This window comes from Ambystoma mexicanum, chromosome 11 (genome assembly GCF_040938575.1).
Source record: "Ambystoma mexicanum isolate Mex_15411 chromosome 11, UKY_AmexF1_1, whole genome shotgun sequence".
In the NCBI taxonomy this organism is placed as follows: domain Eukaryota; kingdom Metazoa; phylum Chordata; class Amphibia; order Caudata; family Ambystomatidae; genus Ambystoma; species Ambystoma mexicanum.
Window position 1 is genome coordinate 1,259,653,334 of NC_090934.1, and position 15,409 is coordinate 1,259,668,742.

Here is a 15,409-nt window from a genome sequence, read left to right on the forward strand (position 1 = left end):
CATGGATTCCTGTTCTTCTAAAGTATGTACAGCTCGGATAAACTTTAGGCTGGGAAACTGATAGATTTTTGCAGGCTAACCAGCTGAAAAAATATGAAAGCGGAGAAACTTGAGGTACCGAGGTACGGGATGGGTCGCCATCCTTTACAGTTTTACGAACCAGAGAAAACACCTTGATAAGAGCGACTCGTTTATGGCCCGTTTGCAAATCATACTTACACTCACAGCACATGGAAGCTTCCAACTTGCCAGCAGGGGTTATTGCAGTCTTAAGATTCCAAGAGTGGCAGTACGCCACTATAAAAAGCACCCATTTGAACAAGGTTATTTGCTGCCACAGACATGAGGAAAGAAATAATGTGCACTCCCACTAGGATGCAGAAACAGAGTGGCAATGTACTAGAGTCAAGCATGCATGCTGGATTGGCCTCTGGGTTGGGCCATCCGAGGACTGATGAAGCCTTTTATTGATCACCCAAGGTATGCTGATCCCCTATGGGACAAAAGACAAGTGGTAGGCTTTGCCAGGCTGTGACATACTGCTTGAAACTAAAGGACTGAAAGGAATGTCGTTGCCTCAGAGTACCAAGAGATCTGGTTGTGTCGCGATCGCCAGAAAATGGCATACCTTTTTCCAAAAAGAGGTATTCTCCATCCAACAGCATGTAGACCACTTTAGTCAGTACACCGGGTCAAGAGGCCTTAGGCCAGTATTGATCCGAGACCTGCACCTTTGAACATCTGGCAGAAACCCATCTGCAGTACAGAGAGCGTGGATTGAAATGGATTAATACTCCCTAAGCAGCATAAAAGCCTCCTGCCTTTTGTCCAGTGGAGGTCAGTCTAGAATGAAACCGATCTAGAGCTCCCCATTGCTTCACGCTAGAGTCTGCTTCTTAAATGGTGGTTGGAGCCGTTGATATCACAATTTTACCGACATCAAGCTCTGTCTTCCTGGTCTGCAGGAACAGTGCAGAGAGGGGGTTAGGAGACCTTTCACGGCTGCAAGCATTGTCAGGTGTCCCATCCCTCTGACAGGTGAGGGGGAAGGGATTCTTCATGGCCACAAGACCAGCACCCGCCGCCCCCACACCCTAGTCCCCTTCAAAATGTTTTATTTGCTGCTGGTATAGGATAAGGCTCCTGTGGGCAAGAGGGGTACCATTTCTGCAAACTTCACCAGTGTCAACCATTAACTTTGATCTCATCTGGAGACACCCGTCAGGAGTTCAGGTGCCCCATCAGTCTGCACTGTATCCTGCTGCATGTCCTCCTAGGAATGGGGGACGAGCCAGAGAAATGCAGAGAAAGTTGCTTTTCAGTTCGAGGAAGTCTTGAACTGTAGTGCAGAGCCCAAGGCTAGGGTTGAGATTTAGTCTCTGGTGTAAGAAGCCTCGTTTGAAATTCTGACACCAAAGTTTAAGGTCCTGAAAGCTTTCATGGACCAATGCCTTCAGGTTTGAGCCAGTCTTGGGGGGCCACAATGCTCCATTGGTCTCAATGGGGCCTTTAAGATAGAGTAGAGGGTGGGATGTACCAAACAACTCTTCAAAGAACATGCTCTGGACCTTCAAATTCAGTGTCAGTAGTGCTCGATGTCCTCAGGGTGAACATTGGAAGGTTGACAAAGAGGGTGTGCTGTATGGCTTTAACGGGAGAATTGGCTGCTTTGTTCTTCTTGTGGCACAGAGTAGGTGTTCTGAAGCACCTGTAGGTGATGTGATCATTGACAAAGCTCAAGACTGACTGTCAAGGCCTAGCCATCAAACTAGCGGTTGACCTGGTCATGGATGGTTTGCGCTTGTGGACAAAGCAGTCTGACTTGCTAGAGGATGGGACCAGACCCATTTGAAGTGCCTGGTAACGAGGAGTAAGCTGCTGGTCAAGCATGGAGAGTTTAGCAAGACCTTTGTGAGCCTGGGGGAATCCTCCCAAGTCATCCTTTCCTCCAGTGACGTCTTCATATAAGCCTTCTCTTAGAAGAGGTGCTCCGACTGGGACTGGCTAGGATGCAGTGTAGCACCTTGATCAAGTCAGGCAACCAGTCTGCTGTGCAGCTTCTGAACATTTGTACTGGAAAAAGAAAATTGAAGTGTCCAAATTGTGGTCAGGTCAGTGTCAATTCATGCCACCTTTCACAAACATGTTTTTTAAATTTGGATTGGATTTTCAATATTTATCCAACCAAGTATTAGTTGCACCACACTTACAAAAGCATCACAACCAAACCAAGTATACATATGGTATTGGGCCAGATACAGTGCACAAGTAGGTTCTATCAAAGCATGAATTGAACAAACAGGTCTACGTTATCTGTATCTTTATTCAAGAGTATCTGGTGCCCAGGGCAGCCCAAGTCATGTCTGCAAAGCCCTTTCTTGTATTTGGGCAAGATAGCTTCCAACACTGGTATTTTGGGTGCGTTCTTTGATTTCCACTGGATCACAATGGTCTTGCGAGCTGCAAACTATGTGGATGAGTGTTAGGGTAGCTCTCTCACCGGTTCTCAATCCGGTGGAGTAGTCTTTGTTAAGCCAGAATTTGATTAATCGTAATTGTGCTGCAAGTACTCCATCCCATCCATGCATTCTGATTCCTCAGTCCCCCTTATTAGTTCCAGTATATTTATAACCTGAGTTTTTTTTTAGGTCTCCAAATGAATCTTGCAATCTGTGAACCTAGTCTAATCATAGGTGGGGTAGGTTAACATGATCTGAGCCAAGTGAAGAGGTTTTGGAAGTGTGTTACTTTTAGTGCGTGTATCCAGCCTGATGGAGATAAGGAAAGACATAACATCTTTCCAGGCAGGACTTTTTCCAGGATGGGAGGAGTGATCCATGATTAAACCTCTAACCGAGCTTGCCCTCATTCCTATATGCTGGATGGTCCCTCTGCCGAGATGCCACATTATGCCTGACGGAAGATTGACAAAATGTATTCTATATCCAGCGACTGGGACAAACTGAGTTAAAGCATGCAGGATGTCTGGATATTGCTGCAAATACAGGTGAACATCCACAGACTGCATGGACACTGCATTCATGTTCTGTAATACACCTCCACTAGTTTTGGGAGGCAGTGGTTCAATCACAAGTGCATAGATCAACAAGGATAGTGGGCATCCTTGAGGTTTACCGTGTGTAGATGCAAAGGGGAAGCAACAGGCCCATTGGTCACCAGACAAATGCTTTTCAGTATCTCGAGAGGCGTCTTCAGGGATTACTAGGTTTAGCAGGGTCGGTCTGAAACGTGCCCGTTAATGAAGCCTGTTTGATCCTGGTGAGTCAGTTTAAGCAACAGGTGTTTCGCCAAGCATTTTGTATCAAGGTTGGCAATCACACTATGAGCTACAGAGACTGGTCCCTGCCTGCTTTGTGAAAGAGCACACAATTGCGTTCCACATAAGTGTTTAATCTGCAAGTAAGGCAGGTTTAAAAAAAAAAGAATTAAAAACCTTACCTAGGATTCCCAGACAGGGAATACTAAACAGAGTGCAATTCTATGAAAGATCGAATGCTGGAGAAATAAAGGCTAGTGCTGAACAAACATGCCCCATACCTCATTTGGAACATTCCCACAACAGGGTAAAGACATAGCATGTTAAATTCTCACCTCACAACTGCCCCAATTACACAGCACTAAAGCTACTTTGTTGGAGGTTGGCCAGTTCTACTCCCCCCCATACATTGTAAGCAAGTATCGATCTAGTATGGCAACATGAATTATAGGATTTTACAAGGAACATTAAACACCAGAATTTATAGCCATGTAATCCCATCCCCGTTACAGCCATGGCGCCCGTTGTACTGGATCCTCTGACTAAAGGGGAACCTTTAGACTCCAGAATTGGGCACAAAATCCACAAACAAGGCATGGCGGTCCTAAGCAGGTGTATTAGATCAATTGTGCACCAAGTGACACGGGGCAACCACTAGACCCATGGTACCAATCTAGCAAATCCCATTCAAGTCCTGTATGCATTACGCACCTAGCATAACGCCCAGCACATGTGCTGCCATGTATCATGTCCGTGAAGCAGTGAAGCCAATAAACGCCGACATCTTTCAACAGGTAACCCTCCATAAGAGCATTAAGGAAGCAATAGCATAGAGCTCTGACCATGTACTGGCGCAACAGCCCTTGGAGCACAATTTGGATCCCCTCTAGCTCTCATCAGCTCCTCGAGCCAAATATTGCAGACTGTCAATGAGCAGGAAGGGGAGGCAGTCACCAACTTGTCACCCACTTCTGCGTTCCCCAGACCATGCAGAAATTACCGCAACAGGCACCCGAGATCATAGAACTCATCTCCCACAATGCATTTGCTATTCAGGGTTAAATGGGGTTCACCTTGACCCACCCACCCCCAAATTCCCTAATCTGCAGCATCCACCACGCCCCCTCAAATCAGATGGCCACTTACCCAGATCCGTCTAACTACAGAGGGCAAGTGCACAGATCAAGTGTCTCCACTTGGAGAACCTAGTTTGCATTCTAAACACACCCATCTACAGACTACCTCGACACAAGACTGCTAAACCACAGGCCATGCCAACCCCAGCAAACTGTTCTACAATGGATTAAAAGTTGTTGACTATGTTCGCACGCAGACCAATTCAACCCCCAGATTTATTTTTCAATACCACCATCTTTCCCCCCTCCAGGCAAGTACTAAGACCGTGCCTGAAGGTGTTAAAAGCCCTATGAAATTACCTTGGAAATGGTCACATCGTCCTTTAGTAATCGGTGTTGTGCAGACTCCAGTAAAATCAAGTGAATTGTCGAGTATAGCATTTATTCTACGGAAGATGTCTGCGTTGCTACAGGTGGAGAGAGCAGGACTATCTGTAGTGTTCCAGCAATCTTTACCCCTTGAGAGATCTTCCTTCTGCAAGACAAAAAAAAGCCATAGGTGGCAAACTTACCAAATAAATGAATATGCCTAGTCAAAGTAAATAACTTTTGAATGATCTTATGACAAGCTGTGCTACAGAAGCCTACTCCATGAGTCTGTATCCTGACAATTGAGACTAAAAGCAGACATGTCACTTCAGTGCATCCCAAACCTGGCAGAGGTGGCACCCCAATCTATGCTCAAAAAAGAATCGGCAGTTGTCACAAACCACCTCCCTCTCCTCCCCCCAGACCTCCCACCCCCATGTCCACAGCATCAATTTAGGTCCCAATGGACCGCAAAATAGTCTAAGCAACACTGCTTCCATAGTGCTGCAGGCATAATATAAGCAGCAATTTTGCTATGAAATTCTGAAGGTTTGCTAATCAAATTGAAACTTGTGTAGCAAAGTTAACTAATTAAGTTGTCATGGTTCAAAGCACCGCTAGCCCTGCTTTCGTCCCTTGCCATTGGTGCTCTGCACCCTTTTCACTGTTCACTAGTCCTAATGCAGAGAAAGCGCAGCACTAATGAAAGCCTCCACTCTAAGTGGCAAAGTCCTGTATGGGAGTGCTAGGCAAGCATTGCATTTTTCTTTTTCAAATAATTGTAAACCAAAAGTAAAATTGGGGTGATACTAACTATATCCAGACGGCAAAGGGTGCGTTATTTGGTTTAAAAAAATAAAAACCGACAGTCATGCAATTCCATTCTTAACAATTAGGTTCTTACAGAACGCATAATTACAGTAGTGATGCTCTAACACTACATCTGTTTTACAGTAATGTTTAGGTCAGTGTATCTAAATCAGTGTCCACCATTTCACTTTGACGAAGATGCCTCATATTGACGAGTGAACACTTGATGTGCATGATCAGATTCATTTGATGGCAAACCTAGTTCTGTGACTTGCCGGCTGCATACATCTGTGCAATTGGTGCTCAACTCATGAGCCGATTCCATACTCCTTGACATTGTTTCATCAATCACCCTGTTGCTTTATACCAGACATCCTGAAAGCAAGACGACCAAACGACAATATACCTGCTTGCTACACCATCTACTCTGCATAGTCTTACTTTCCTCATATATTGCAAAGACAACCAGGTGTAGTGATCAATACTTCCATCCATTTGGTACATCTACTGCACAAACCTACACTGTAGTCAACCTCCAGCGCCCACTTTGCTTTAGAATTATGACTGCATTATATATTAGCACCTGCGACCACTGGCCAAACTGTTGGAGCCTTTTAATGCAACTAACCTTTTGCATAGTGCAGTAGTTTCTGAAGGGCTAGTACCAGTTGCAAGGAAGCTTAACACTTTGTTTGCAGTAAATGTCAAGTAAAAGTGTATGGGTGGTGTGTGCAACCCATAAAGCTGGTTTGTAGTGACATGCACCATTTGACAGAAATCACATTGACATGTGTAATCATCCGTTCCTATGGGTGGAGTGCATTTCTTATGTCGAATAAGACAAGCAAGTTACCCAACCTGGAAGTCTAGCTGAATTTGCCAGTCCCAACTGTTCTCAATGTTATTTCAACAACGCAGAAATGCTGCATTGTTTATCATTTCATGCCTTCGGTACAAATAACCTCTGGTGACATTAACATTAGTAAAACATATAAAAAAGGGTCTGTTTGCTAATCAATACAATTTTAATTAGCAAATACGCTGGCCATTCTTACAGTATGGTACTTCTGTAGCTCTTCTGGCTAAGTCAGCAGCAAGGTCATGCAAAGTCCACGTAAGGTGCATTTCAAGCTTAAAAGTGATGACTCAACGGGACACTAATTGGATGTACATTCCTTTGCTCTACCCTCCCATACTTTGCTACCAGCACCAGGATGCAGATATCCTTTAGCACAAGCACGGATAGTCGCACCAACCATTTGAGCAGGTGTAGGCCTACAGCAGGCTAGTTTACAAAGCAAATACCAGATACAGCAAGTCAGTAATGTGTTCAGAGCTATATGCTCCCTTTAAAACAAAAGACTTGAAAACTCCTTCATGGGAGCGGCCCCTGGGGGAACAAGGACAACACATGTATCATCTGCCACATAAAGCACATTCTGCAAAACAGATCTGCCTTATATACGGGCCATCCTATGCATATGAAGCCCTACATACCTGTAATTAGTACTCCAGCACTGGTCTCCTTCATAGATTGAAAAGCTGTACATTTTAAAAGTCAAACTGGGAATTCTTGGTTACTATCGAACTTTATTTCGGTTATGAAGCCATAAAGGTTTAGCAAACAGTTCTGTGTACAAATACAAGAACACGTTTTTCCATCAGAGTGCAGAGGACATAACGACCGCATTAGATATAGGCTGGTTATCCCTTAGTAATGACATACGAACTGTAATCAAACCAACTGTCTATGTTAGGCAGTGGTGCTGGATAGGGTCAATGGAACGTGAACAATGGACTTGCAATCCTCTTCGGGCCCATTCCCCAGCGGGCAGCATTTGCTCCTGTGAACGGACCAACAAGGGATACTATCACAGGAGGAATGACAGTACAATTACAGATTTTGAAAGGGTACCACTTAGTTCATTAGAGTGCAATATACCCTCAACTAAGTCAGTCCATGAAATCAATTCTGATGCAGTCACACGTTAGATCCCTGGGAACGGGACCTAATGCAAATGTTGTGACCCCAGTTGACAAATGTGCATCCCCTCACCACCCAAATCCAATGCAGACACTTAAAATTGCATCTCTGGGCTCATGGTAATTCTAAACAAGCTTGGGACCCTATGGAGTTAGTGACTTCCCTGTCCGTGAGACCAGCCCACTATTGTCCGTTAGCCTTTCAAAAGTGTGGCCCAGCAGGGCATTGGCATTCCTGGTTAGTTGATTGCAATTGGGGCCCTGGCTACATTTGGGTGCAGCAATGGGGACAGGAGGAAGCAGTAGATGGTCCTGTTGTGTGCATGGGTATTATGATCCACCTTGGGTAATGCCTCTACCCCCACTGGGCCCACTGGGAAAAGACAAAACGTGTACTTGAGCCCATTTGAAAGTCCTTCACCTCTGTGGTTGGTGATGGAGTCATCATGGCCAATGTTCGGCACAAGCAAACCCTCCTCCACTTTTGGCCTCTTTTCGACCTAGTGACCAAACAGAGGCCCCTACTTGCTTGTACAACTGTCCACAAGGTCAGATGGAGGACCACTTAAAGGAGACGCGTGCTAACTTTTTTTTTATTATACCCATCATTCGGTCATTTTTTTCTCCTATGCATCTTACCTTAGTTTTCCTCACTTACACATGCGAAAACAGGGTGAGCGCAGCCATCTTGTGCTAATCTTATGTGAGGCATCGCACTAGCTTCCAGTGTGCCCGCAGCAAGAATACAGATCACCGCCCCTGAAGCTGACATCACTAGATGCGTTTGGCCCTTTGCCCAACGCCTATGCATGTCTTATGTCAAAAATGCTGCGCACAAGATACTGACGTGTCGAAATGGCAGGACGCCTCTTTCCTCAAGTATAAGCAGACTGCTTCTCGGACATCAGAGTTGCTTTTTCAATCGTTTCACTATGTTTTTGGATACCCTGCGACTTGTTTCTGCTCTGTTCAACTACCTTTGTAGTACGAAGCTCCTGTAAACAGATCGTAGCAGAACTGATTTCAATCGTTCCTTGTGTTTTATTTAAAATGTGTCATAATGGCAACAATACAGCCCTACCAGTATGAGCCCAAGTATTCCGAGGAGGAAGTAATTGAAAAAAATATGTGGAAACGATGGGGAAATCGAATGACCAGACCATGAGCCCGCGCCTAGTCGCATTGAAGAGGTTTTCACCTGGTGTACCTGCAATCGTTGCGAGATCATGCCAACTGAGGTGGAGACCTGTTGCTGCCAAGAAAACTGATAGCTTGGCCTACCTAACAGAAGACACCACCGCTATGCATTACTGAGCTGCACGACTTCAGGGCAGCCTTCCTCACAAGGTCTATGTTGAGGATTATGATGGTGCTTATGCATGAACTTTGCGCATTAGTTCGCCTTCACAATTCAAGTAACAAGTGTATTTGTGATGTCATTGTGAACAAACATTTCATGTTGGTCTTACATTGTTGTAACTTTGATTGATCACTGACGAATGAAGTCTGCAAATTGAATATATGCCTCACTTTATGGAAATCAGTGTTCCATCGCTTACGTGTAACGTGTCAAGACTTCAAAGCCCAAGTTGTAAGGGCAACTATGCCATAGAATTTAAGATGCATTTTCAATTAAGGGTGGTACACTTAGCAGGTTCATTTAATTACAGTAGATGTGCTTCTCTTCCACAGGTGGTGCAGTCTGGAGGACTAGATTAGTTTACATGGGGGCTTAATGGCAGGCTTGGATTCCTCGTTCAATGAGTAATATCCGCCTTTGTTGGAGTCATTTGTGCCAAATTCCCCAGTGACACTGGACAGTACAATTTGTAGTTTGTGCCATTAACATCACCAAATGACATGCATTACTCACCGTAATAGCTGCATCTGCTTAGATTCACAAGCTGTGCATATAGTCAGACATCTAGTGGTAACCGCAGAGTATTTCATCTCACCTTTCGAGGACCAAAAGGGGAAGTCGGCATAGGCGTGTAACACTATCCCCAACATGATGTGTAGTGTACCTAGAAATCCTCACACGTCAAGGTCCATCGGATTGTATTTTTTCTGCCGTGAGGGAGCCTTATGACCATCGTGAGCGAGTACAGGAGAAGTAGTAAGAAGACTATGTTCCTTCCATCCGAGCGGGGAGTAAGGGTGGGCGCATGTGACTAATCCGATACAATCAGAAATGCCATTACTGTGAGTAATACATGTCTTCTGATGCTTGTGAATCTGCTTAGAATCACATGCTAGGCATAGACTAGCAAGCAGTACCCGGAGGTGGCATGTGAGAAGGAAAAGTAGTGAAAAGAGGTCTTAATACTGCTCGTCCCACCTGGGAATCAGATCTTGAATGATTATCTAGGCAATAGTGTTTTGCCGCTTTGCAAGGAGAACATTTGCAATGAATGCTATGGAAGCTCCCAAGCACCGAGTAGAGTGCGCTAGGCTTCAAGGGCAGTTCTCTTGGCTGTAGCAGAGTGTTATGCAATTGACAATCAATTTAGAGATGGCTTATTTACAGCTGCCACTGAAACTAAACACTAGTTTTTAGTGGTTTAGTTCTTTCCAGATAGTACATGACTGCCCTGTGCACAACCAGTGTGTAGGCTTCTTTCTGCCACGTTGGTGGGGTTCTGGAAGAATGTAGGCAGTTCTATAGACTGGTTCATATGGAACTTTGAAATTAATTTAGGCGCAAACCTTGGGTGAGCGCGCAGAACTATCATCTCTGAATTGTGACAAAAGGGTCTAGAATAGAAAGGGCCTGTAGCTCACTAACTTGGTATAGACTTAACTGCCACTAGGAAGGCAGTCTTGTAACAGAGCTTTGAGGCTTGCGTTGTGCATAGGTTCAAAAGGGAGACCTCAAGTCTGGTTAATACATTTAGGTAACATCCGGGAGCCAGATAGGAAATGGGAGGATTCATTCTCTTAACCCCTTCCATACAAGCTTTAATTACTGGAATCTGCCACAACGCTTTCTGCTGGGACATAGTGTAGGCTGAAAGTGCAGCTAAGTGGACCTTCAGGGAATTGAACACTAGGCAGGAGTCCAGCAGGTGAGACAGGCATAAAACTATGTGTAGAAGATTCAATTGGATCGATGCCCCTGGGATTACACCATATGACAAAGCGTTTCCATTTATTGGAGTAGCAATGTCTGGTGTTAGGTTTTCTTGCTTCTTTAAGTATATCCATGCATCTGAGGAAGTTGGAGATGTCCAAACTAAGATTTTAGGAGCCAGGCCGCTAAGTTGAGAGTTTGTGGGCATGAACGGAGCATCCCCTCTCCCCACCCCCAAGCCCCCCAGCCCCTCCCCGCTGTCCTGAGATAAACATTTTTAAGGGCAAGGCAGTTTCATCGGAGTAAAAACATTTCCATCAGATGGGAGAACCAGGGCTGGCATGCCCATAACGGGGCCACCAATATCAGGGTAACTGGTTACTGGCGCATCTTGTGCACAATCTTGTTGAGTAGGAGAGTTTTGGGGTGGGGGGAACAAACCTCCCTGACCATGTTATCCAGAGACTGTTCCCCTTGGATTGTTTCTGGTGGTACCTGGCGGCATTATCTGGGCATTGTGAGTTTTCCAGAGTTGCCAACTCTATCTCTGGGAATCTCCATTCTGAGAAAACGGAGACAATGTCTTCGTGTAGCTGCCATTTGTATTCCAAGGACAGTGGGAATTTCCAGCTGACCATGTCTGCTAGAAGATTAAGTTCCCCTGGGACATGTTGAGACAATAGAAACATCTTGTGTTTGAGAGCCCACTTCCAAATGTTTTGAGATAGTTTGGACTACCCTGGAGAAGGAGTGCCCCCTTGCTTGTTCAGGTACCACATGGCTGTGGTGCTGTCCGTGAGGACCAGTACTGTCTTTCCCTGCAGCTGTGTCTGAAAGGCCTACAGTGCTTGGAACACCGCCAACAGCTCCAACAGATTTATATGGTTGGACGCTACTGCTGGGGGGGCAAACCATGCGCCGTCGAAGGCGAGCCCCCGCCACCCTGTGAGGGCTGTGTGTCGTGAGTGGCTTCTACTGTGGGAGTGGTGAAGGTCTTCCCCTTCAAGAGGTTTTCCCTTGACCACCACTGCAGAGAACGAGGGCTGCCGAGACAACACTATCGTGCCATAGTCCGCTGGACTGACCCTATTGGCTGTTTAGCCAATCTTGTACTGGGCGCATAAGCAAATGCGAATGAGGAACCAAGTAAATGCAGGATGCCATCATATCCAACAGTTGAATGGCCTTGCGTACAGTCACCTCGTGACGGTCTACATAATAAGGGATTTGTAACCACATGTTTTGAACCCTCGGAAGGATGACGAGGCAGTCTTCTGTCCGAATAAGAGGTGTTCTGGTGTTAGGCGCCTTGATCTTGGGGGTCTGTACTGAGGTGGCCGGCTGACTCAAGGTACCCCATGGGTGATCGTGTTGAGCACCCACTGGTCTGATGTGATCCCTCCCATGCATGCAGGAATGATGTAAGCGTACCCTGACTGGCGAGGCATGGGAGGGGGGGCCCCCGATTCAAGAGTCAAATTTGACCAGAGGGCAGGGAACCATCCTCTAGGGGTGGTATTAAGACCCCTTCCCAGTCGTCATCTGGAAGGATAAGTACTGGGGGTGTTAGATCCTTGTCCTGAAGAACAATTGCTCCCTGAGCCATACTGATTATGTGGGGAACCTTGATAGTATTGCCTGTGAAAGGAGTGGCGAGAACACTGACCACCCCCCCTCCCTCCCTCCCTCCCTCTGTTGAAAGGTTCCGAGTAATCTGATCCAAAGATTTGATAGTCTCGTGTTCCTTCTTGGCAATCTCTAGAGCCTCGTCAACCGCCTTCCCAAACAAATTGGAATCCACAAGTTTCTTTGATCAATGACGCTTGAGTCTCAGGTGTGAACCTCTGAGTTAATCAACCAGGCATGACACTTTAAAAGGGTACCTTGTGCCAGGGTACAACCAGCTGTTTCAGCAGCAGCAGCCAAGGTATTCAAGGATGTTGCGATTGACTGGTTTGCCCTTCCACACAATTTCTAGTAGGCGGGAGCGCACTGGTTCGGCAACATCCTGCAGTAGGTTCCATTGGACATCCTAATAACTCGCCAAGAGTGTGGTATTGGCTATGCGCGTGGAGAAAGCTGTGGCAGTGGTGATGCTTTTCCCCCAAAGCATACAATTTTACAATCTGTCTGGTGGCGATTCGCCCGGAAAGGGACCCCTGCCCCGTCGCTGTGACCACCAGAGAATCAGGTGTGGCATGAGCTCTGATATACAGGGGATCGGTTGGTGAGGGCTGAAAAAGTTTCCACCCTAGGATTAACAGCCCTGGTCTGAGGGGGGTGGGGTCAATAAAGAGGGGGCGATGCGCCTCTTGATGGAATTAAGAAGGGGAATAGCTTGGCTAGCGGGAGCCTTTTCTTTTAAAATGTCTTCCACAAAAGAGTCTACCACTGCTTCCTGTGTGGCACTCTGGAAGTGCTCAGCTGCCTTCCCAAGAATATCGTAAATGCCATTTGGTTGACCACAGGAGAGGCTTGACGCAGAGAGACAAGGGAGGGTCAAGGCAAATTAAATCTGGGTATGGGATAGCCAAGGTGGGTTTGCATCAACTGGCTGATCATCTCCCCAATCCGTGGTTTGATCAAGAGGATCATCGAAGGGATCATCCCCTGTGATTAAGGGTCAATAGGAACCTCTTCTGGATCCGATAGGCCGAAGATCTCATGGAGGGGGTCTGAGGTCCTCAGTATTTATTACTGTAGGTACATCATAAGGGATCTCCTCAAGGCTTTTTGGAGTAAACCTCTGGAAAATCCCCGAATTTCTCTAGCCTGTTCATACAACCCTCAAATTTCCCTCTCGTCCATACAGATGACCCAGAGGTAAGAGGTTCGGGGGCTCCTCTAGAGGACCCTGCAGCCTAGAACGTCAAGATCTTTCACAGAGAGCCTTAAACAGACTGGGGAGTCTTTCAGGCGTCCTGGCGCCTTGCAATGTATTTTTGGGCCTTTTGCGCCCTTCTGGGCACCCTGATGTCTTTCGACGTATCTGTGTTTACTAGCCGTGGAGACGATCTTCGCGAGGCTTTCTCTGATGCTTGGCGTTACTGGGGGTGTTTTGGCTGGGAGAGCAGTTGCATATTGGCACAACCGGCATCTAAGAGTCGGCGTGCTCTTGGAAGGCACATTGACGGCCTTTAGTGATTTGGTGATGGCACCCTTACTTACAGAGTGCCCAGATGCATGCTGCTGGCACAGTTGCAGTGAGGTCTGCGAATCGGTGGGTGTCAAGGAACTAGACACACCCGTTGGTGCCTTGGACCGCTTCGACTGAGGTCGCTGCGGTACCGTGGGTTGTGTATTAGTCCCATGTGAAGTGGGTGCGTACTAGTCACTGGGGTGTATCCTCCCCATAGCAGGACTTGCGTTGTGCCCATCGAGGCCAGGGACGGACATCTTGGAGCAAGTCTGCTCCGTCGTAAGGTCAAAGGTGTTAGTGTCGGAGCCATGGTCGTCGCTATGGGCCTCATCACTTTCGGCGGCTGTGGTGGCAGGGGGCTACCCTCGGCCTGCAACATTGCGTAGGCTGCCCACCATTTCACACAACGCTCATTTATGGTTTTAGGACGTAGGAGCGTACAGTGCCGACAGGACGCCTCAACGCGATTGAGGAGAAGACACTTATTGCACCACAGGTTGCTAGACTTTTGAAGGACATTTTCCCCTTACAGGAAGGGCAAAATTTAACGGGAGTCCTGTCCATAGCGCAGGTAAACTAAGGCGCTGACAAAACGAAAGGGGCAAAGAGGCGAGACAGAAAGACATTGAAAAACGAAACCCTCAGACCCCACTCTCCCTACCGTGTAGGCCAGCCAGAAGCATTGATTGGAAGGCCAGCTGTCGATGCCTGTTCTGTCTTTGGCAGCAGTTCAGTAGTCGAAGGGGAGACAAATATTAAACAACCAAAGGTCAGGATTTTAACTAATTGGCAATTAAGGTGAGCGCTCTGCAGAAGACAACCAGCTAGCTGGGCGGAAAAAAAAAAACTGAGGGACCGCCACGCATGAGGATTTCTGGGTACACTACACGTTACGTTATAGATAGTGTTACAGACGCTTATGCAGACGTCCCCTTTCGATCCACGAAAGACAAAATGCAATACTTTGTGGTTACCACTAGATGTCAGACTTATTGCACAGCATGCGATTCTTAGATCCACAAGCATCAGGGAAAAAAAAATGTGCATATACAAATTGTTTCAATTTCAGCGATTCAAGAACACGCTCAATCGTCTATGAGTGACATAAAACGGTTGATGCCCTTTTGCGCACCTCATCCCCTCCATTATACCCCAATCCAGTACTGGTGGGTATGGCCAAGGTGCCAAATACCATGTAAAACGCAAAGGGATCCTCCCGACTCACCTCTTCAAGACCACCTCTGTAATCCACATGTTTGTGTCCCTTCAGCAGTGTTCCAGGCCTTTTTGCCTCTTGCTCATACAGCCACCCTCCAGTATCAATGGGAGTTTGCATCTGTAGCCATGCACTCGCAAGGGGGCTGGGAGGATGGGAAGATGGGAACACGCAAGGTGCCAAACACCATGTACACTTCAAAGGGATCTTCTGCACAGTGGCCATTGTTCACATGGCCTAGACCCAGTGCCTCCGGACCCCTCTTCAAGACCCTGTCCTTGCAATCTCCCAGCAGTGTTCCAAGCCTTTTGCGCTGCGTTCGTCCCCATCCATCCTCCCTAGTATTAATGTTAATTGGCACCTATGAAGAGGGTCATACTGAGCCATAAGATTGTCTGAGGCACATATGAAAACGTGGCACAGTTCAAAGTTGCTATTCATTCCTTTTCAGGAACAATTTTAACCAAAA

At 46.6% G+C, this 15,409-nt stretch overlaps 1 protein-coding gene across 3 annotated transcripts in view; it reads right to left on the reverse strand.

Moving 5' to 3' along the window:
• The window catches only part of CPEB1 (cytoplasmic polyadenylation element binding protein 1), a 517,982-nt gene that overhangs the window by 445,862 nt on the left and 56,711 nt on the right, over positions 1 to 15,409 (reverse strand). For all 3 annotated transcript variants that reach the window (XM_069624702.1, XM_069624701.1, XM_069624700.1), the window contains exon 2: positions 4,714 to 4,888. In XM_069624702.1, the coding sequence (XP_069480803.1) occupies positions 4,714 to 4,888 (175 nt within the window). The remainder of the gene's footprint in view (positions 1 to 4,713; positions 4,889 to 15,409) is intronic.